The 22,337-nt window shown below is 34.1% G+C and overlaps 1 protein-coding gene and 1 pseudogene across 2 annotated transcripts in view; one reads left to right on the forward strand and one right to left on the reverse strand.

Annotated features, from left to right (window-relative positions):
• LOC114315141 (cellulose synthase-like protein G3) overlaps positions 1-21,557 on the forward strand; it is a 97,955-nt gene extending 76,398 nt beyond the window's left edge. Inside the window, 4 exon segments of the mRNA XM_082902683.1 lie at positions 2,771-2,896; positions 10,288-10,731; positions 11,355-11,702; positions 19,698-21,557. Coding sequence (XP_082758809.1) covers positions 2,771-2,896; positions 10,288-10,731; positions 11,355-11,702; positions 19,698-20,150 — 1,371 coding nt within the window. The 3' untranslated portion in view covers positions 20,151-21,557.
• Positions 12,070-17,082, reverse strand: LOC114256745 (cytochrome c-type biogenesis ccda-like chloroplastic protein; annotated as a pseudogene). The gene is made up of 10 exons (XR_014349170.1): positions 16,819-17,082; positions 16,226-16,281; positions 15,886-16,016; positions 15,696-15,786; positions 15,549-15,580; positions 14,883-15,044; positions 14,135-14,207; positions 13,912-14,012; positions 13,328-13,369; positions 12,070-12,342 (listed from the first exon to the last, which is right to left on the reverse strand). The product of XR_014349170.1 is annotated as a cytochrome c-type biogenesis ccda-like chloroplastic protein (transcript).
• Positions 21,558-22,337: the final 780 nt, after the last annotated feature.

Raw genomic sequence — 22,337 nt, forward strand, 5'->3', positions numbered from 1 at the left:
GGATTGAAATTGTTGAGCTAATTGATTTATTTCATTATCAGTAGTGTCAGTATCAGATTGATCAGATACAGTATTAGTAATAGGTTGTTGATTCAACACAGTAAGACCTTTATCTTTAGATGTAGAAGTATCATTGGGTGTTAATTTAGTAAATAATTGTTCAATAGCTTTGACAGTAGATTGATCATTAGTAACTAGGCTAGTTCGTTTAGAACGATGACTAGGTAGATTAAGTAACGGTTGATCGAGAGATTTAGTTGATTTGACAGATTGGTCATCTAAATTAGTTTCGAATTTATCTAATTGTTTTCCAATTGTTTTTAGACATTGATTAGTATAATTGTTTTGTTCAATAACCTTCTTGATTTTAGGATCAGTACCAGGTAACTTAAAAGGAGAGGCTGGAACTTCAGAACCTTGGTGATCAATGATTATGTTTTCTAAGGGAGGATGATTAGAACTAACAGAAGTATTAGGGGAAGTTTTCCACTTATGTTTGGTGATTGTATTGATCTTGTTGTAATATTGATCCATATAATCAAAGAAAGATAATTCAAAACCATATTGAACCATAAAATCATACCATTTTCTAGTTATTCGAGATTGTTGAGCAGAATCATAGTTAGCACTATAAGCATGTCTTTTAGACCTATTTTCTTTGGATCTAAAGTCAAGAAGTAATTTATCTAAATCAGGAGTAAAATCTTTTTTGATTGTCATTAGTTGAGGATTGACAGGTGGTATAAATTCTTCGAAGTCAGTTTGTATTAGTTGGACCAAGATGGATTTGACTATTTTTTCTAAATAACGGAGTGTTAAATATTTCGTCTTCAGTTGATATTTCAGAAGGGACACTAGATGTACTATGTCTAGAAGACTGACTACGATTAAATTTAATATTAACGGATCCATCAGTATTTTGCTGGATATGTTTAATATCTTGGATTGAAGATTGTTGTTGATTATGTTTGTAATTTTCATTGACGGTAACCCATTGATCAGGTAAATTAATATCTTTCCATTCAATCATGTGAGGAATATTAATGTTTGATTCATTAGTACTACTGCTTTGGATTAGTAAAGTTTTATCTTTGGGACTTTTATGTAAAGCATGAACATTTAAATTAGTTTGCATACATTTATAATGAACACGATAAATCAAAGCAATATTATGAGAAGAATCTAACATTTCAGTATATTCACCATGTAACTGAATGTTTAATGTTAATGCCTTGAGAATATGTGGATCTCGTAAACTTAATGTAAAATCAGGAAAACAGTTAAAATGTACGGGACCTTTATTAAGACCAGTTTCCATCATTCCCATTAAACTAGCATTATAATTAAGAAAACGGGCATCTCTTAAACAGAGTAAAACAGAAGTATTTTGTCCTATCATAGTTAATGGATTGACACCAATTTGAATTAAGCCAATATGCATAAAATTGTAACCACGATCTAAATGTCGTTTGATTAATTTTTTATCAAATAACTGACAGGTTTCTCTTGGTTTTTCAAGAGCATAAACTTGTTCAATAGTTTTAACATGGAGAGTATTACAACAGTTCTTAGGTTCCCTCAAGAAAGATTACTTGAATATTCACATCATGTAATTGAAATGAATATTCACATCATTATATTCGCATTAATTTGAAATGAATTTTTGTCATTATGTTGTAAAAAACTTGATATGCATATTCATACTAAAACATACGAATGTGAACGTTCACATCACTACATTAGATGAGAGAGAATGTTCACATTGTGAACGTTCACATTGTGAACGTTCACATCACTCCATGTTGTGAATAAGAATTTGTTGTCAATTAAAAATATAATAAACGTTATTTTTGATGTGTTGTCAATTAAAAATAAGAAGGTTCACATATTGTGAACGTTTACATCACTACATTAGATGAGAGAAAATTTTTCAAAAAGTTGTTGTGAACGTTCGTATCAGATAAAAGAGAATGTTCACATTATTTTTAATGTGTTATTAATTAAAAATATATTTACATCAGATGAGAGAGAATGTTCACATTATTTTTAATTTATTATCAATTAAAAATATATTCACATTATATAATAATATAAAATAATAACATCAATGTTGTTTAATTTGTGTATGAAATTTCCTATGCCTTGGTCCTTTCCCTTCTCTATCCTCCCCCAACATTAAATATCAATATTAAATATAAGGACATAAGAGTCTAAGAAAATAGTGTAAATCAAGAAAAATGATGGGACTAAGTAGGTTTAAAAAATTCCTTCATGGACTTCTTGGGTTAGAACACTTCTAAATGAGATTTATCAATAAAAATTCTTTTTAAAAAATGTTTACTATATGTAAATTATGATATTTGTGGTGTTAATTACTACAAATGTCATAACTAAATTATTTTCATTTATAATTAAAAAAAAAACATAATGCGTCATAACCGAATACATATAAGGCATAATGAAAATAATCATCACAACAAATCATAACCAACATCATAATAAATTATAACCAATGGTTATAACTAAACACTAGCTAGGCGTAACAAGAGTTCATAATTAAATTAACCAATACCACAATAGATCATAACCAAAAATTACAAAGATCATAACGAAATATATATTATAGAATTTTCTTTTTAATCTATTATATGAGATAAAATAACACACTTTTAATATACAAATTTAATCATAGTATTGTATGTGGTCTAAGTTTAACACCAGCTTCACGTCAATGTGTTTACAAGCACTACACCTCTGTAATGAAAAGCAGGTTTTGTTGGAGATTGGGAGAGACAAAGACATCACAGGCGAATCAATGCCAAATCTTATCTACGTATCCAGACACAAAAGCAAAACGTCGCCACATCACTTTAAGGCTGGTGCTCTCAATGCCCTTGTAAGTTTTTCCTTTTCCTTCTCAGCAATTTTGGGTATGGTATTCTCATCTGATGGCTTTCATGACTTTATTTTTGTTTTGCCTAACAAAATGAAAAAAAAATACCAATTCAAAATGATGATGTCACGTGATATTTTATTGGAAAATGCAATCCTTCTAAATAAATTTATATTGAATTAATTATGAGAATGACATAGTAGTGATAATTTTGTAAATAATATATGCATCTTGATGGGTGTTAAATTTTAAAGTGATAGACTCACATCTCAACTTATCATTTTGCACATATTTTGTATGGATTTAACTTATTTCAAGTTGGTTATTTTAACTTGAAAGAGCGTTTAGACTTGCTAGGTTTATTTTGGGACTAACTTCGGTAATTCAAATGGTTCATTTCTTAAGATTTGTTGAATAAGATATTAATGTAAAAAATTAAAATGGTCGGATATCAATATCTATATGTTTAAATTAAATTTATATTATAAAAAATAAATTGGTATTCTTTTTTTTTTTTCTTTTTTTTGATTGAAGAAACTCAATTACATCCAAAAAGAGTCAAGCATATTAGCAAGCTCTAATGGAGTGTGCCTGACCCAATCAAGAGGGAGGGAACCCCTAAGCCCAGCTCTAGCAACCCAATGAGCCTCACCATTTGCCTCTCTTGGGCATCACTTGAAAGACCAACTCCAGAATAAGACTTACCAAATCTAAACGCTCTCTCAAGTTAAGATGATAATTTGAAAGACCAACTCCAAATTATATTTGTTAGGTTTTTATTCTTGGCAACCCCGTTTGACAAAACTCCTTTCAGATGTATTTATTTTTCGCACTTTTATTTCAGTGAGGCTATGAGTTTATTAGATGCGAATCCAAACCCGAATTGAACCATGCAGAAAAGTTTGTGATGTTAATGCTTTCAAGATTGCCACTTCGCTGATTATTACGGGGCTCGAGCTCGCGGCCGAAGCAAAATGCAAAATTGCATTCAAAATTGCATGTCCGTCGTTGCTCGCTCGAGCCAAGGAGTTCTCGCTCGAGCTAGGGCTTGCTCGCTCGAGCCAAGGAATGCGCGTTCGAGCCAAGGATTGCGTCCATACAAAAACCTGAAAAAGTGTATTCCTCGCTCGAGCCAAGGATCCGTCGCTCGAGCCAAGGCACTAGTAGAAATCATGAAAAATACACTGCTCGCTCAAGCCAGAAAAGATTCGCTCGAGCGAACCTCAGAATCCGGATTTCTCAAGAAGTTTGTTTTCTTCCAAATCTAGGATTACTTTTAGTTCTCTATAAATACTTGGTTTTCTCCCAAAACTAGGTGATTGATTGAAGTTCTCCAGATCTTATTTTTTGGATCTTAAGGTTTATATCTGGAGATATTTTATTTGTTTTCTTTGATGTTTTTATTGAGTCTTCAACTCATGATTTAAATAGAGTACATCAAAGGTTTGTTTGTTATACACAAAAGAGAGAGTTATTCTTCAGTTGTGGATTCTGAAGAATTCGAGCCTGAAGCTTTGGTGGAATCCAGAGTGGCTCATCAGAAAGACAATTCCGTGGTGAAGATGGGGTTGGAAGAGGCACATAAAGGTTGGTTCAATTAGGCGTTGTGGATTCGCTAGGTTATTGAGAGTATACCTGTGTAATTCCTTTAATTCTTCTTAGTGGATTGTCTTGTGGCTGTTGCCCGTGGTTTTTTTTATCACAGTTGGAGGTGTCCAATTGTGGTTTTTTCCACGTTAAATCGTTGTGTCTCTTTGTCTTGATTGTTTGATTGAGATTGTTATATTCTGCTTAAAATTGATACATAATCACAAATCAACATCTAGGGGATTTCTAGTTTTTTTCAATTGGTATCAGAGCAGGTCGTTCTATTTTTAAAAAAAAAAAAAAAATTCTTTTAAGAACGAGATCTTGTTTGATTTGTGATAATGGATACAATTCGTGAAGGAAATTCTATGGTTCGACCACCCTTACTTGACGGATCCAATTATTCTTTTTGGAAAGCTCGGATGAGATCTTTTTTAAAATCTATTGATGAAAAAGTTTGGCAATCCGTCATGAATGGGTGGACTGAACCAACAATTACCGTTGATGGAGTTACAATCCCCAAACCAATTGATAAGTGGGACACAACTGATTACCAAAATTGTAGCTGGAATAGTAAAGCTATCAATTCTCTCTTTTGCGCTGTCACACCTGAAGAATTTAGTCGTATTTGCAATTGTGAAGTCGCAAAAGAGGCTTGGGATATCTTACAAACTATTCATGAGGGCACTCCTTCTGTGAAACGTTCAAAACTTCAAAGGCTCACATCTAGTTTCGAAAACCTTTCAATGAAAGATAGTGAGACCTTTGATGAATTTTATGCGAAGTTGAGTGACATTGTAAATTCCAGCTTCAATTTAGGTGAAAAAATTCCAGAATCCAAAGTTGTGGGAAAAATTTTGAGATCCTTGCCCGATCGGTTCCAACCAAAAGTTACGGCTATTGAGGAGGCTCAAGATGTTGACAACCTCAAGCTGGATCAGTTGGTTGGAAATCTCCAAACTTATGAGGCACACAGGAATTTCAAAACGAAACAAAAAGATATTGCTTTTAGTAGTGCTCATAAAGTTAGAGAGGGTTCTGATGAGGATTGTGATATAGATTCCAAGATTACGGCTGCTTTTGTTAAACAATTTAAAAAATCTTTTTTGAAAAAGAATCCTAATCTTTTGGAATCTACTCATTCTCATAAATCTAAAGGCAAAGATAAACTCAAAATTAATTCTATAGCCAAGAAGGAGAAAGGAAAGATACAAGGAAACTCTGAAAGACTCCAATGCTATGAATGCCAAGGATTTGGCCATTTTGCTCAAGAATGCCCCACTCAGTTGAGGAAGAAGAAAGCCCTCGCTATCACTTGGGATGATGAATCAGAATCTGATGAAGATGAAAGTGACAATGGAGACCAAGGCGAAGAGGGACATAAACAATTTCTTGCTTTCATGGCGACTTCCGAAGTTGAAGGACAAACAGATTCTCCGAAGATGTCAGTTGAGAATATCACTGATGATGAATCCTCGGAGAGTGATCATGAAGAGCTTGAGCAAGCTTATGAAAAGTTGTATAAGGAATCTCTTAACTTGTTCAAATTAAATGACAAACTCACAAAGAAACTCAAAACATGTGAAAGTGAGAATGTCAAACTTAAGGAGGAGATTTCCGAGGCCAGAATTAATGCAATCAAGGTAGCTGATGATCGACAAGTTCTTTGTGCAAAACTGTTGACTTGTGAGACAGAGAGGAATGAGCTGCTGCAAACCCATGCCATGTATGAAGAAAAGATTGAATCTCTTGAGATGTCACAAGTTGCTTTGGAAGAACTAATGGTCAAGAAAGAGGAAGAGCTCAAGTGTGCTATGGTTACCATTGGTCTTTGGAACAAAGGATCAAAGACTTTGGAGGATATCATTGGGTCTCAACACATGAGTTGTGACAAAAATGGCATTGGCTTTGATGGTAAGAAAGAGCAAAAACAGAGTGCCTCCTCATCTTATGATACAAGAACTCAAGGAAAGGGAGGACAAAAGATTCAACAAGAGAAAAGACTTCTCAAACTCCCTAGAGTTGGTAAGGTAAAAGAAAAGAAGGTACACCCTGTTTTTATTTGTCATCATTGTGGTATGCATGGTCATATTCGCCCTTATTGTTATAAGTTGCATGGGAAAGTGTCTCAAAAGGGTAGAAATCTGAATACTTTTTGGGTTAGGAGACAACCTTACATGTCCAGGCAGAATACCAAGATTCATGAGGGTGTTCACAATGCCACGACATTTACCAAGACCGCTAGACCTAATTTTGTTAAGATCAAAAAGATTTGGGTGAGGAAACTTGACTTGTGTTAATTTGTTTATTTGTTTTAGCTTTTTGTGTATTGTTTTTTAATAAAAACATGTGTGCTTGTTTATTTTTTTTGTCTTGCTTTATTTTTGAAAAAAAAAAAAAATCCCAAAAAGATTTTCTTAGTATGGTTTTGCAAGCTTGAAATTTTTTGAGTGGTCCTTGGTGCATATTGGAATTGATGAGAAAACCTATTACATGTTAATATATGTGTGCTTTCTGTGGTCATTACTCATTCTGGAGTGTGTGTTTTTTGATTAGTATGTCTCATTCTGTACACACTCTTGGATTAGCAAATTTTGGAGTCTTCCGCCTTAGTGATTATTTTTTTATGGACTTCTGTCATTGATCTTTTGCGTTTCTAGAGGAATTGACCTATACTAGCATATCATGGGTGATGTTGAGTCTCTTAACCACCTACTATCCTTTTGCATCCCCATGGCTTTCCCCTTAATTCTTTGCAGTCTAGCCATGAGGAAAAGGCTACCTCAGAGTCACCAACCAGGCCATCCTTATTATATCCATGCTTCTCTGGTTCGGTTTCCATACTCTTGAGCGTGTCAGCCACCAATGATTGTGCAAAAGAAAAAGAAAAAGAAAAAGAAAAAGAAAAAGAAAAAGAAAAAGCAAAAGCAAAAGAAAGAGAAGAAGACAAAATATGCAAAAGAAAGAAAAAAACATGTGAAAAAAAAAAGAAAGAAAAAAAAAGGGAAAAGATTCATTGATTGAGGGGGAGCCTCCGCCTTTACTCACCAAATACCCCTTGATTCCTAGTGGTTTGACTTTCCTTTGTTGTGCTTAGATTCTCTTGTCGGAGGTCCAACTTTCATATCACTACTAGGATTGAATCTAGTGTTTGTCGAACTCCAAGAGTCACACACACACTTTATCATGGGATCTATGCTTTTCACATAATGCATCACTTTCTTGCATTAGGAATATTCTACAGACTGTGCACATTGTGTTTTCTTGTAATGGTGCTTCTTGGATAATCTTATGTGTTTTAAGGTACTAATATGAAATTCCTTGCTTGCTCCACCATATTATTTTTATCGTTTTCTTCTTGTTCACTGTTTTCAGTGTTTGTGGTTGCTTTTAGTGAGGGGGAGTTTGGTTTTTCATTACAAGAGTTGTTTAGCATGATCACTTTGATATGTTTTGTAAGGGAGATTGGCTATATGTTTTGCATGTTACTATGCACTATTTGCCCTTCTTGTATGTTCATGGTATTTACATCGTCATATCATTGCTTGTGTGGTTTATAATCTTGCTTTTGTTGTTTGAGAGTTGTTTTTCATGAATCTTAGTTTTCATCTATTCATGTTTTCCATCTCATGTTTCAAGATAATCGTGTCATATGTCTATTGCTTTTTCATATACTCTTGTGGGACTAATAGTTGTTTTGGAGATTGTGGCACTAATGATTGTTTTACAGATCATGACCTTGAGAAAGAAGTTTGTTTTTGTTGGATGTAATGGGTTGGGGTGATTAGGATTTTATTTGTTAGATGTGTTTTGTCACGGCATTGCCAAAGGGGGAGATTGTTAGGTTTTTATTCTTGGCAACCCCGTTTGACAAAACTCCTTTCAGATGTATTTATTTTTCGCACTTTTATTTCAGTGAGGCTATGAGTTTATTAGATGCGAATCCAAACCCGAATTGAACCATGCAGAAAAGTTTGTGATGTTAATGCTTTCAAGATTGCCACTTCGCTGATTATTACGGGGCTCGAGCTCGCGGCCGAAGCAAAATGCAAAATTGCATTCAAAATTGCATGTCCGTCGTTGCTCGCTCGAGCCAAGGAGTTCTCGCTCGAGCTAGGGCTTGCTCGCTCGAGCCAAGGAATGCGCGCTCGAGCCAAGGATTGCGTCCATACAAAAACCTGAAAAAGTGTATTCCTCGCTCGAGCCAAGGATCCGTCGCTCGAGCCAAGGCACTAGTAGAAATCATGAAAAATACACTGCTCGCTCGAGCCAGAAAAGATTCGCTCGAGCGAACCTCAGAATCCGGATTTCTCAAGAAGTTTGTTTTCTTCCAAATCTAGGATTACTTTTAGTTCTCTATAAATACTTGGTTTTCTCCCAAAACTAGGTGATTGATTGAAGTTCTCTAGATCTTATTTTTTGGATCTTAAGGTTTATATCTGGAGATATTTTATTTGTTTTCTTTGATGTTTTTATTGAGTCTTCAACTCATGATTTAAATAGAGTACATCAAAGGTTTGTTTGTTATACACAAAAGAGAGAGTTATTCTTCAGTTGTGGATTCTGAAGAATTCGAGCCTGAAGCTTTGGTGGAATCCAGAGTGGCTCATCAGAAAGACAATTCCGTGGTGAAGATGGGGTTGGAAGAGGCACATAAAGGTTGGTTCAATTAGGCGTTGTGGATTCACTAGGTTATTGAGAGTATACCTGTGTAATTCCTTTAATTCTTCTTAGTGGATTGTCTTGTGGCTGTTGCCCGTGGTTTTTTTATCACAGTTGGAGGTGTCCAATTGTGGTTTTTTCCACGTTAAATCGTTGTGTCTCTTTGTCTTGATTGTTTGATTGAGATTGTTATATTCTGCTTAAAATTGATACATAATCACAAATCAACATCTAGGGGATTTCTAGTTTTTTTCAATATTTGTCATTTATTTTTTTAAAACAAATTTGATTCAAACTTATAGTTACCGATATCCAATCAGCTTAATTTTTTATATGAATATCCTTCTTAACGAGTCCTAACAAGTGAATGATTGGGATCACCGAAATCGATTTCAAAATAGGCCTACCAAGCCTAAACGTTCTCTCAAGTTAAGATGACAATTTGAGAGAAATCAAACCATATATATATATATATATATATTTTATTTGTATATCATTACACTATTTTATCCGCATTAAAAAAAAAATCTTTTTCTAGAATTAAGATTTCATCCCAAAAACGTAGTATTCCCTCTCTTATGTTTTAATAGCTTTTAAATTTAATATTAAATTATGTGATTATAAATAATAAGATTGCAGACATATTAAGGCAAAAAATTCCAGCTCCTTTTCCATAAGTTTCACATTGCATATGTACTATAACAATCATTTGTCAAGTGACCTCTGAATAGAAGTCAATGGCCATGTTGAGAGAGATTCTACCTTGAATGATCGATGAGCATGTTTAACCAAGGAAAATAATTTTGAAATCAAATTTTTATGCAAGAGCTTATTATTTAGATTAAAAGTATGAACTAGAATAATGAATATAACTCAAAATGATGGATCAGAAAAAGTCACATTATTTTATATAAAATGCATATACAAAAATTTTAATTGACTTGATATTTTATTAATAAAAGGGACAACTTATAATGAAATTAGAAATTTCAAAAAGCGGAATGTAATTTTCAAAATTATATAAAAAAAAAATCGTATTTTAAGTAAATTTCAAAATATGCATTTGTAATTTATCCATAAATAATAAATAAATAAGTTATTGATAATGTTTTTTTAATTTTAAGTTTATTTATTTATTTTTGAAGGTTCGAGTATCAACAATCATGACAAATGCTCCTATAGTCCTGACCCTAGATTGTGACATGTATTCCAATGATCCCCAAACGCCTCACCGCATGTTATGTTTCTTCTCGGACCCTAAACTTAGGCCCAATTTAGGGTACGTTTAGTTTCCTCAGATCTTTCACGGGCTCAACAAGGATGATATTTATGCTTGTGAGTTTAAACGCTTGTTCCAAATCAATCCTGTGGGAATGGACGGCCTACAAGGCCCAAGTTATGTTGGGACTGGATGCTTTTTTTCTCACCGAGTCTTTTTTGGAGGCCCATCATCTTTTCTGGCTCCCGAAATCCCCGAATTGAGGCCGGACCATGTTGTAAGCAAGCCCATCCAGGCCCAACTAGTATTGGCATTGGCACACCAGGTTGCAGATTGCAAGTATGAGAACCAGACCAATTGGGGTTCCAAGGTAAGCTAAAAGCTTGTTAATTAAATTTGAATTATACATTTTTTCTTTTCTTTTTTGTGTGTGGATAAATCACACTAACATTCACTGAAGTTTCAAAAAAATATAGTAAGTCTTCATAAATTTGATTTATTAAAATTGAGTTTTCCTAGGTTGCGTTTTATGTATAGATTTAGAAAGGAAATGAAAAGATGAGCGAAATACGTATTAAATATAAGCTAATTGTTTTCTCTGTTTTTATCGCATTTTCTTTTTTCTTTTAAATTCCTACCCAAATTCATGATCCAAATACAACCCTAAGGATTTTAATTCACGTAACAATTAACCCATTTTTTATCGGTAATTGGTAAGTCATATGTACGAAAAAATGATACTATCATCTCTTTTACATTGATATATATATATATATATATATTAGCATGTTTATTTTTTTATCTTCACAACATGTGCATTAATTTTGGTTCCTTTAACCTTATTAAAAAGGAAGTCAACATATGTGCCAAAGCTGACTTCTCTAAAACTCAGAGAAGAAAACTGTAATTTACCCTTTTTTTTTCTCTATAACTGTAGGATTTACTGTTACTATTATTGTTGTTAAAACATTGACTTGGTTGCAAAATATGCAGTTGGGCTTCAGATATGGGTCACCGGTGGAGGACTACTTTACTGGTTATAGGCTGCAATGTGAGGGGTGGAAGTCTGTGTTTTGCCATCCAAATAGAGCAGCATTTTTAGGGGAAGTACCCATAACCCTCAATGATGTCCTAAGTCAAACCAAGAGATGGTGTGTGGGCCTACTTGAGGTGACCTTCTCCAAATATTGTCCAGTAACTTTTGGTTCCAAGGCTATGGGGCCTCTGATGGGTCTTGCCTATGCACACTATGCTTTCTGGCCCATTTGGTCAATTCCAATCACCATATATGCTTTCCTCCCTCAGCTCACCCTCCTCAATGGAATCTCCATCTTCCCTAAGGTATGTACGTGCCTCCACTAGTCAATTCAGTTCTACTTAAGTCTTCAATAAATTGATATCAATGACAAAGAAAAATCTATATACACATAATTAAATTACAAAAATCCTACATCACTACTAAAAAAAAGCACTTTTTGTGACCGTCACAAGCCATCGCAAATAATAAAAATACAATCGCAAAAGAATTTTTGCGACGGCCTATGCAACTACAAATGGGGGACGCAAATGTAGGGGTGACAAATACTTTTTGCGACGGCAAAACAACAGTCGCAAATTATTTGCGACCACCTTAAACTACTTTTTGCGACAGCTGTTTTGCCGTCGCAAAAAAATAAATAAATAAATAAAACACTTTTAGCGACCATTGTTTTACTGTCACAAATAATTATTTCTTTAAAAAAAAATCATATATGGGTTTGCTACAACAAAAAAATCAATTACAAGCACCAAACAATTTTTTGTTAATGAAAAATAACAAAATTAGCAAATTAATTAAATTTATAATAGATATTATCCATTAACCATCCTTAAATACACTGTACTAAAAAATTCAAGTCTTCAAAAAAAAAAAAAAAAGCAACATAATCTTTGGCTCCCAACATCACCCGCTCAATCATATCAACTATTCCCTCAACAAAATCTGCAAAAACATATATCAAACTTAACCAGGTGCCTTCATACTATAAAATGCCATGCAGTTAAACACAATATAAATTCAGAGAGACAGAGCCATTCTTCAAAGAGTGAAATCCCAACTATTGAAATTCTGAAAATAAAATAATATATGAGTTGAGTTTATTGGGGGCCAACTAAAATTGTAGGCAAAAAGTTACTAAATATTTTGGAACCAAATAGACTCGTCAAAAAAATGTAATAACATAATTAATTTTTTTTTTTTAAATTCCTTCATTTTGTCTTTAAAAGTATAATTTTTGTAGGGTGATCCACAATCTATAAGATACTAGTCTGCAGGAGTAAATCCAGTAGAAAACCAGAACAGAGACAATATGAATGATACCCAAATCAAAAATTCAAAATTTCGACAACCCATCATCAAAAACCTATAAATTACAGTGGGTTCTTCAATCTCAGTTCCAATTGGACATTTAGGATTTTTTTATACAACAACGGCAGCACAGAAACTCGCAGTATCCAAAACAATAGCACAAAAACTATCAAATACCCATTAAAGAGAAGTGAAGAAAGAAGAGAAAAGAGTGCATCTCTGAGATCATGGGAGTTCCAATAAAGAGAGACTCGGCCTCGTTTGGGAACAGGCTTTTTTCGTAGCTTTTTTCGTAATTTTTTTGCTTTTTGGCTAAAATATGATGTAAAAAAAACTAGTATGTTTAGGATGACTTTTTGACTTTTTACGAAAAGATGTGCAAAAAGTAAAGAGAAAAAAGAATCTTTGACTTTTTGGTATAAATTGTTGGCTTTTTGGCTAAAAAAGCAACTTGCCAAACGAGGCCAATTGAAATGAGAGAGCCAAAAGAATGTAGGGTTTGAATACCAAAGAATTGGAAAATATAGGGAACAACACATTCGAAGTACTCAAAACACAAGCACAAAAACTATCAAATACCCATTAAAGAGAAGTGAAAAAAGAAAAGAAAAGAAGGCACCTTTGAGATCATGAGAGCTCCAATAGAAAGACAGATTTGAATCTGAAAGAGGTATGAGAAAGGCAAATCTGGTGCAACCATTTCAAAGTTGTCAAAACACTAAAGATTATATAAAATTATATAAATCTTAGCAAATCCAGACTGGCTTCAACTGTTAGAGCAACCCCCAAATGATGACAAAGGCAATAGATTCATTTTTTTTTCTTTTTTATTTTTCCAGTCAAAAAGTCTTATTCAAACTCCAAAACTAAAGTCATATATGTGTAAATATCAATGCACCTTCCCTATTAACACCCACCCAACCCTAGCTTCATCAAATTAATTGGAACTGAGGATTGAATTAAATAATCAACCAGTAAGCATTATGCAAACTATCAACTTAAAAGATGGATCTAGGGGCGGGCCTATGTTCGGAAAAAGGGGAGCCATAGCCCCTCTTGGGTCTCAAAATTTCTCTTGGGCAGACTTTTTGCTTCCTATAAGAGTGCTAAGCCATCATTATAGGCCCAGAACGATTAGTACAAAGCAGTCTGAAAAGGTAATAATTCAGATGGAAATTGATATCAATAAACATTTAAAAGTACCTTGGATGCAGCTATGTATCCAAGCAGGGTTGCCAGCACAGGAGTGCTGCAAGGTGAAGCAACTAATGCAAATGTAAGCCCAGCCAAATATGCTTGCACATCTGACATGTCAGATTTTTTAAAATGTTAGTTGCACTTTCATGTTGTAAGCACAGCCAAGAGCCAGTCAAACCCCAGTGATGAATACTTGAGAAGCTGATGGTAAAATTAGGAAGTCCATTACCTGAAGGGAAATTAGCAGCAGTAGCACGAGGATCAAAGTTATTGAAAAATGAAGGAAGCTGTAACTCAATTATCTGCAATATCGGCCAGCAAACCATGGAAAAAAAAAGGGGGGGGGGGATATTAGCCAGAAATAAATAGATAAAAACAATATTTATCTACAACTTAAGTGATTCTGTTTAGACATACTTAAGTATGCCTTGCTAAAGGAAACCAATTGGGTCGAATAGATAACATGGCTCAAGTTTTATGTATGCTGAAAACTTAAACATGGATATACAGCCAAACCAAAAGTCTATGCCTTTGGAAGAGCCACCTTCTAAAAATCAATCACATAATGTAGGTTTAGGTTTAGCTACCTTAGAAAGGACATGGTATGCAACATCGTAAGAGGAGAGAAAGAAGAATGTGAGGAAAAATGATTGTTTACTCAGGTAGTTCCTATAGTTTCTAGATTGGTCACTTCAGTTAGACTAAGAACTGATTTCCCATTGGCAACTTTGGGGTTATAATAATTTCAAATTGTCACGTTTCCGCTTTCTTGTTCAAAAAACTTACAGTTATTTGGTACAGAACTATCACGATGAAAGTAACATATAGAAAAATCTCTTTCATGGAGTGGGCCTTAAATCAAAGCAAAGAACAACAAATTCTTCGCAAAAGAGAGATTAAAAAAAAGTATTGAAAATGAGTACATAAGATGTAAAACAAGATTATTGAGCAATCATAGCATTGATACAATAAATCACCTCTGGGAGGTTTAGATCCATAATTACGGCCAAACCAGAAGCAACCACAGGTAGTCCCTGCCCTATCTGTCCATACACCTTTCCAGCAAATGATGCTTATATACCAAGGATGGCCAGCGTAGTAGCCAATCCCAATGAAAATGCAACCAAGTTCCCAATGACCTAAACAATGAAAAACATAAAACTTAAACATGAGAAAAAGTGCCTGTCATCACATATATATATATATATATATATATACTGTTATCACCAATAAGCATGCGAAATTGAGTACCATAAGCAAGAGAAAGGTAAAAAAGAAAAAAGAAAAAAAAGAAAAGAAAACCACCAAATGCAAGGAGCTTAGAAAACTAATCTAATTCTAAATATTTTCAGTTTAATAAATAAAAACAAAAGGAATATAATCAAAAGTAACTTCTCCAAAAAAACTACACCCAATTCTTAGACACTTGGTGCTAGGGTGGTAGAAGTGGCAACTGTTCAAATTTCCATCTACCAAATTTATCTGTTAAAAACATCTAAGCAGTATTTTAGCTTAGCACACCGACACAGTTCTAAGCTAATGCTGATTTCTGAAATGATCCAATGATCCCTGACCACATAATCACATAATATGGAAACCACAAAATTGGAAGCGAAAGACGAGAATTAAAAGAAGTTATTTACCTCTATTTTGCTTTTCTCTGAGCCAAAAGCTCCTGGATGATTTCAGCAAGTCCAAGAATTTGCATCAGACATGGCATGCCAAGTGTATCAGTAACAACCCAGTATCAAATTATTTTACCACAAAATTTAACACCAAATATTTGTTACCAATATAACCAAGGGCCAGTCGTAAAACACAACACTCAGTGTACAAGGAGAAAGGCTAGTTACAAGCCCCGCGCCAAATATAACAGCCAAGCTGCAAAAAGGAACATGCATGAACAGCAGATAAGACTATTAAATATATAATCCCCAAATGACCAAATTCAAACTTAGAAACAGTATACAGAATATGAACCTAGTAAAACTAAGAGCCGATAGCTGGTCCTGAACAACTTCATTAGCCTGTTGTCCAGCTGAATATAGGAAGCCTCCAAACCAATCTCTAACACTTCCATCTGCTAAAGTATAAACAGAAGCAGCTCCTTCCTGACTTGAAGAAAGATACCGGTATTTCCTGAGATTATATGGGAGAGAAAAAAAGAAGCAAAACTTGCATATAGGACTCGGAAAAAATGGGAATGATCTACTATATACTTCTGTCTAAGCCTGATTGACAAATCAAAAAACAAAAAAGACTCATTTTAAACATTAACTAAATTTAAACAAGACGGCTAAAGCTAACAACAAGTTCTCACCATAATATTCTCCATACTTACAGCCTTTGCTGCGTTAGCCACAACCAAATTTGCTGCTGAAAACATCAAAAATAGGAACACGTATCGAAAGTTATATGCTTGCACCCAAACATCAAAGTGATTGGTATAATTTTATATGAAGGAAAAGAAGATGAGGACAAATATATTTGAAAAATTCCAAATAAATAAAGAACCCAAATGATCAAAAGCTAACCAACACCAACTTTTTTGTGGACTCTAATAAGAAGCTAAGAAAAATTCTACATGTTGTTTAATTATACAGAGTATAGGTGTCAGCTTCTGATTCACACATTCACTGCAATTCAGTTCAGCTTTCAAAACTCAAAATTATACAAAATTAAAAAACCAAAATCAAAACCCTAGAATCTTTTGTGTTTTATACCAAACACTTGAAAAAGCATCCACACAAAATCAATTTACAAAACCTAAAGAAACAGAACAAGAACACTCCAGATTTATAGATTACTATAAAATAAGCGCCAATCGACCAAAATATAAATTAACATTACACTTTTAATAGCGATCAAAGTGATAAAAATCGAACAAATTCGAATGAATCAATGAGAACTCACCTCACACTGAGATAATCTTGAAAACATCTTCGATGACATCAAAAATGTACAATAACAGAGATTGGGAAGCTCTGTACGTTATTAGAGAGATAGAGAGACAGATAGATTTGCTGCACTTTCTCCTCGAATGACCATCGGTGCAGAGTAGGGCGACACCAGTGGGAGGATAGCAGAGTGAGGTGACTCCAATGAGAGGAAGAGATATAGCGTAAGAATGAAATAGGAGGAGTTAGGGCTTCTATTATTTATGATGGACAAACAGATGCACAAAAACATAACACTAGGTCATTTTGCCACGGTTTAGTATCTTTCACAACTGATGGACCCTTTTGCAATAAGTAATTTGTTTCCATCGCTAATGATAACGGCTTTTTTCTCATTTATCAGCGACAACCATTTTCTGTCTCAAAAAATACTATTAGCGACGAATTATTTTATCTGTCTCAAATGTGTAGCTTTTGCAATGGAAATCAATCCGTCGCAAAAAGTTTCGCAACGGCTTTATTTGCCGTCATAAAAACTTACTTTTTGCGACTATTTTTAAACCGTCGCAAAAAGTTTCATATCTAAAGGCCCCTTTTCTAGTAGTGTTTGCCTCCTTCCCAACGTCTAAGTAACTTTTACCTTGCCTCTTCCTAAAATTTCATCTTAATTTAACTTATTCCAGTATTTCCAATTAGTCATCTATCTAACTCTTAGATTTTTTCTTAACTTATCTTAGATTTTTTCTGGTTTTGTACCCAAAGTAATTGAGAATTGCATTTGGGATAAAACTTTTCTGGTTTGTGTTAGTGGTGGCAGTGGTGATGGTGGTAGCATTAGTGGAGTGGTGGTGGTGATGGTAATAATAGTTGAGGCATTTAAACGGTTACTTATGTTCAAATCACCCTGATTCACAATCAGATATGTATCTAAGAATATATTGTGGATCATGCCAATGATAATTAGCTAGTTCTAGATCACAAAATAATAAATATAAAATTTTAGAAATTCCTAAAATCATTGTATGATGGACAAATTGAAGTAATATCATTTTGATGACTGAAGATAATCAAACATATCCATCAAATACAATTCTTCATCAATAATCAATCATTTTGGAGCAATTTTTTCATCAATTTTGAATCTAATGAAAAAATTGATGAACAATTAGAGATGCACAACCAAGAGAGACAAAACTGATAAAATTATAAAGCATTATGAAAGATCCTAATGAATCTAACCTCTGAGAGAAACAAAGAACTCCGAATACGATTGCCTAGAGTTGGAAACTAACCTGCTCAATATGTCCTTAAGGAAAATAGAACACGCGCTCGCCTTCACAAGGCACTGTTTTGAACGGACAAAAAGAGAGTTGAATCGATGAAGATGTGTCAAACATTAGAGAGAGACAAAGAGAAGTGTTTAGGCTTACCGATTATGAATCTCGATTATGAATCGATCGAAATCTTCATCAACTGCAGATTGAAATCTTCAAATCTTCATCAACAATCGATCAAAATCTTCAAATCTTCATCAAAGTGAGATTTGAGTGAGAGAGAGCGAGAGTCGAGCGAGAGACAGATTTTGAGAGAGAGATATAGAGAGTTCAGATTTGGGAAATAAGAGAAAAAGGGAACATAGGTCAAGTTTAACTGATTTGGGTTTTTTTTTTAAGTTAAGAACATGATTGGGTCAAGTAAATTGAGATTTTGATATAAAAAATGATTTTTTTCGACGGTTAAATAATCAGTCGCAAAAAAACAGACGCAAAAAGGCATATTTCTAATAGTGCATGATGAAAATATATATATAAATATATATAGAAAAAAATATTAAGAAAATTTAAGCACTTAAAATTTCAATATATAGGATTGATTTAAACTTTGTGTATGGTGAGCCAAACTCTCTAATTCACATATTTCAAATTCATAACATTTTTTAGGGTTTACATAGCATTATTGCATGTTAAGCCCATATTGGGTAAAAATAATAAGGATAATAGGTTAAGTACTCTCTATCCCCAAATATCTATGTTCCTCTCTCCTAATCCATTCATAATTGTTAGATCATGCAAGAATTTTGAGATATGAAAATTTTAATACATATTTAACGACGGTGAGTGAATTGAGATTAAGGGATACGTATATTTGGGAACAAAACATACTAGCACATTTTTGTTTGGGTACATTGCACTAACCTCCACTAACGTTGAGAGAAAATACAAGTTTAATAATTTTAACATAATTACACTTATCTTCTTTATAGTAAGGTTTAAATGACTAAAGCTAATATCCCTTTTGACATAATTACACTCTCTTGTCTTTGATGTAGGGGCAATTTTGTTTGTTTGTTTGTTTGTTGGCTGGATCTGCTTCCTTTTGGTCTGCTGTATGTTTTTAGTCTTTATTTATTTTTTTTATTTTTTTTTCACTCTTAAATTTGGTGCCTTGCCGATTTCTTGCACAGCCTTGAAGCTACACAGATTGTACTCTTTTGGTCCTGTGCTATGTCAGTTGCACATGATTTGCTTGTTCCCATGTCCCAAATCTATTCTCTTTCACATTTTTAATAAATATTTATTTGCCATTCAAAAAAAAAAAAATTAACTAAAACTAATATAAATTGTGTGAACACACAAAGATAAATAATGTAAAATATTTGACGTCATCTTTTTTTCACCTATATGATTAACAAATTTTAATGAAAACATGATTAAGTATTATGTGAATTAAAATTTTATGGAAGCTCATTGTAATTATATCAAACTCATGCGATTTTATTTTATTTTCTTCAAACCTCAAGGGATGTAGTGTAATGTTTTTTGTTGTTGTACTTTTCTGTTATTCTATTTTATGTATGTAAACTAACCCCAAATTGTAATTAAACTAATGTTACAGGTCTCGGATAACTGGTTTTTCTTGTACATTTTTCTATTTATTGGGAGCTATGGACAAGATTGTCTTGACTACATCTTAGCCAAAGGAACATTTCAAAGGTGGTGGAGTGATCAAAGGATGTGGATGGTGAGGGGAGTCACATCTTACATGTTTGGATTAATAGAATTCGTATCGAAGTACTTAGGCATTGCCACACAGGGATTCAATGTCACCAGCAAAGTAGTAGACAATGAACAGGGCAAAAGGTATGATCAAGGGACATTTGAGTTCGGAGTTGAGTCGCCCATGTTTGTGTCACTAGCAGTAACAGCAACAATCAATTTAATTGCGTTTGTTGGAGGGTTGATCGGAGTTTTGAGGGGCAAGAACTCGGAGGGACTGTTTGGTCAATTGTTGATTTCGGGTTTTGTGGTGTTGAATTGTTGCCCAGTGAAAAATCTAGAAATCCCCTAGATGTTGATTTGTGATTATGTATCAATTTTAAGCAGAATATGACAATCCCAATCAAACAATCAAACAATCAAGACAAAGAAACACAACGATTTAACGTGGAAAAAACCACAATTGGACACCTCCAACTGTGATCAAAAAACCACGGGCAACAGCCACAAGAACAATCCACTAAGAAGATTTAAAGGAATTACACAGGTATACTCTCAATTACCTAGCGAATCCACAACGCCTAATTGAACCAACCTTTATGTGCCTCTTCCAACCCCATCTTCACCACGGAATTGTCTTTCTGATGAGCCACTCCGGATTCCACCAAAGCTTCAGGCTCGAACTCTTCAGAATCCACAACTGAAGAACAACTCTCTCTTTTGTAGAACAAAACACAACCTTTGATGTACTCTCTTTAAACCATGAGTTGAATACTCTATAAAAACATCAAAGAAAACTAGCAAAATCTCTCCAGATATAAACCTTAAGATCCAAAAATAAGATCTGGAAAAAAGTCTTTCAATACCTTAGTTTTGGGAGAAAACCAAGTATTTATAGAGAACCAAAAGTAATCCTAGATTCAGAAGAAAACCAACTCTTTTAATCAAATCTGAAAATCTGGGTTCGCGATCTCTGCTCGAGCTCAACACAGCCCGCTCGAGCGGACTGACCAAAAACTGCGTGCGAACAAACTGAGATGCGCTCGAGCGTAGGAGAATCCGCTCGAGCGTAAAATCACACCCACCAGTATTTTTTGCAGGTATAGCAAAGATGCTGAGAGGTCGCAAACCCCGCTCGAGCGCCCTTTTCCCCGCTCGAGCGGGAAGGCCAAAACTGGAAAAACTGGAAAAATATAACATGATCGGACAGGCAACTTTGAATGCATTTTTGCATTTTGCTTCGGGGGCGCTGCCCCTCGACCCCGCCGTGGCGCTGCCCCGGACCCGCCAAGGGGCGCTGCCCCCTCGACCCCCGCGAGCTGACCGGGCAGCTCGATCCCCGTCATAATCAGCAAAGTGGCAATCTTGAAAGCTTTATCAACACAAACTTCTCTGAAAGGCTTGATTCGGGTTGGATTCGCATCTAAACACTCAAAGTCTCACTGAAATAAAAATGCGAATAAAATTACAACTCAAAGGAGTTTTGTCAAACGGGATTGCCAAGAAATAAGGACTGATAAAAGAAGGATGCCTACTAAGACTACCATCATTTCCACATTTCTTGCATGGGCTCTATACACAACTGCTTCTCTTATACTAAAGATATGAAATTAAAAGGGGGGTTGTTATATTGTTTTACTTTTCATTTTATAGAAAATGAAGAGATAGAGAACTTGAATTGCATTTGCATGTAATCCTGATTAACAAGGGATATGATTTGGGGAATACTAGTTTATTGTAAACTACGTGATTTTGTCGACATTATTGCCTATGTAAGATTGTGTTTGGCCTTGTGATTCATAATAAAAAAAATAAAATAATTTTTTTAAAAAAAAAAATGCTAGATACTAACAATCTAAGTGAACTAACATTTTGGTTCCAAAAAAAAAAAAAAGTAAACTAACATTTCTGGTGATTATTGCCTATTTTGTGGTGTTAGTGATCCTAACATTTTGTCGCAATTCATGAGTACCTTTGAAATAAGCACTCTCTGATCTACTACTAATAATTATTGTGTACAAAATGTGTATAAAGAAGTATTTTATGACATTAGGAACTAAGAAAAAGTAATAAGAGTATTGTTATTCATGTCCAAAAATTAAATTTACTTTCTAGGTGGCTTCCCTCTCCACATTTATAAAAGGGGGAAATTTTTAGAAAGTGGTTGTTTTGGATAACCCCATTAAGATTAAATATTAAGAAGTGTTATGCAAATAGAAAAAAAAAATTATAAAAATTTTATATCATTTTAAAACAAAATCACACATCAAGTATTCTTTTAATTATAAAAATGCCACCATCGCATTGTTCTAACCCACTTAATTCAACAATAGTACCCATGTTATTGAACATAATTATGTTATGTTTATTTTTTGTAGCAGCAATGACAGAGAGTTCTAATGATGTGGCAGTTCCCCCCCTCCCAAAAAAAAAAAAAAATACACACATCACATCACAAGTGAGACCCACTTGTTTAGGGCTCCCCTAGAGCTAAAGAAATCATATCTAAACTCATGTACAAATTAGCTCCACTTATTTT

This window comes from Camellia sinensis, chromosome 13 (genome assembly GCF_055761805.1).
Source record: "Camellia sinensis isolate YWXY chromosome 13, ASM5576180v1, whole genome shotgun sequence".
Classification (NCBI taxonomy): domain Eukaryota; kingdom Viridiplantae; phylum Streptophyta; class Magnoliopsida; order Ericales; family Theaceae; genus Camellia; species Camellia sinensis.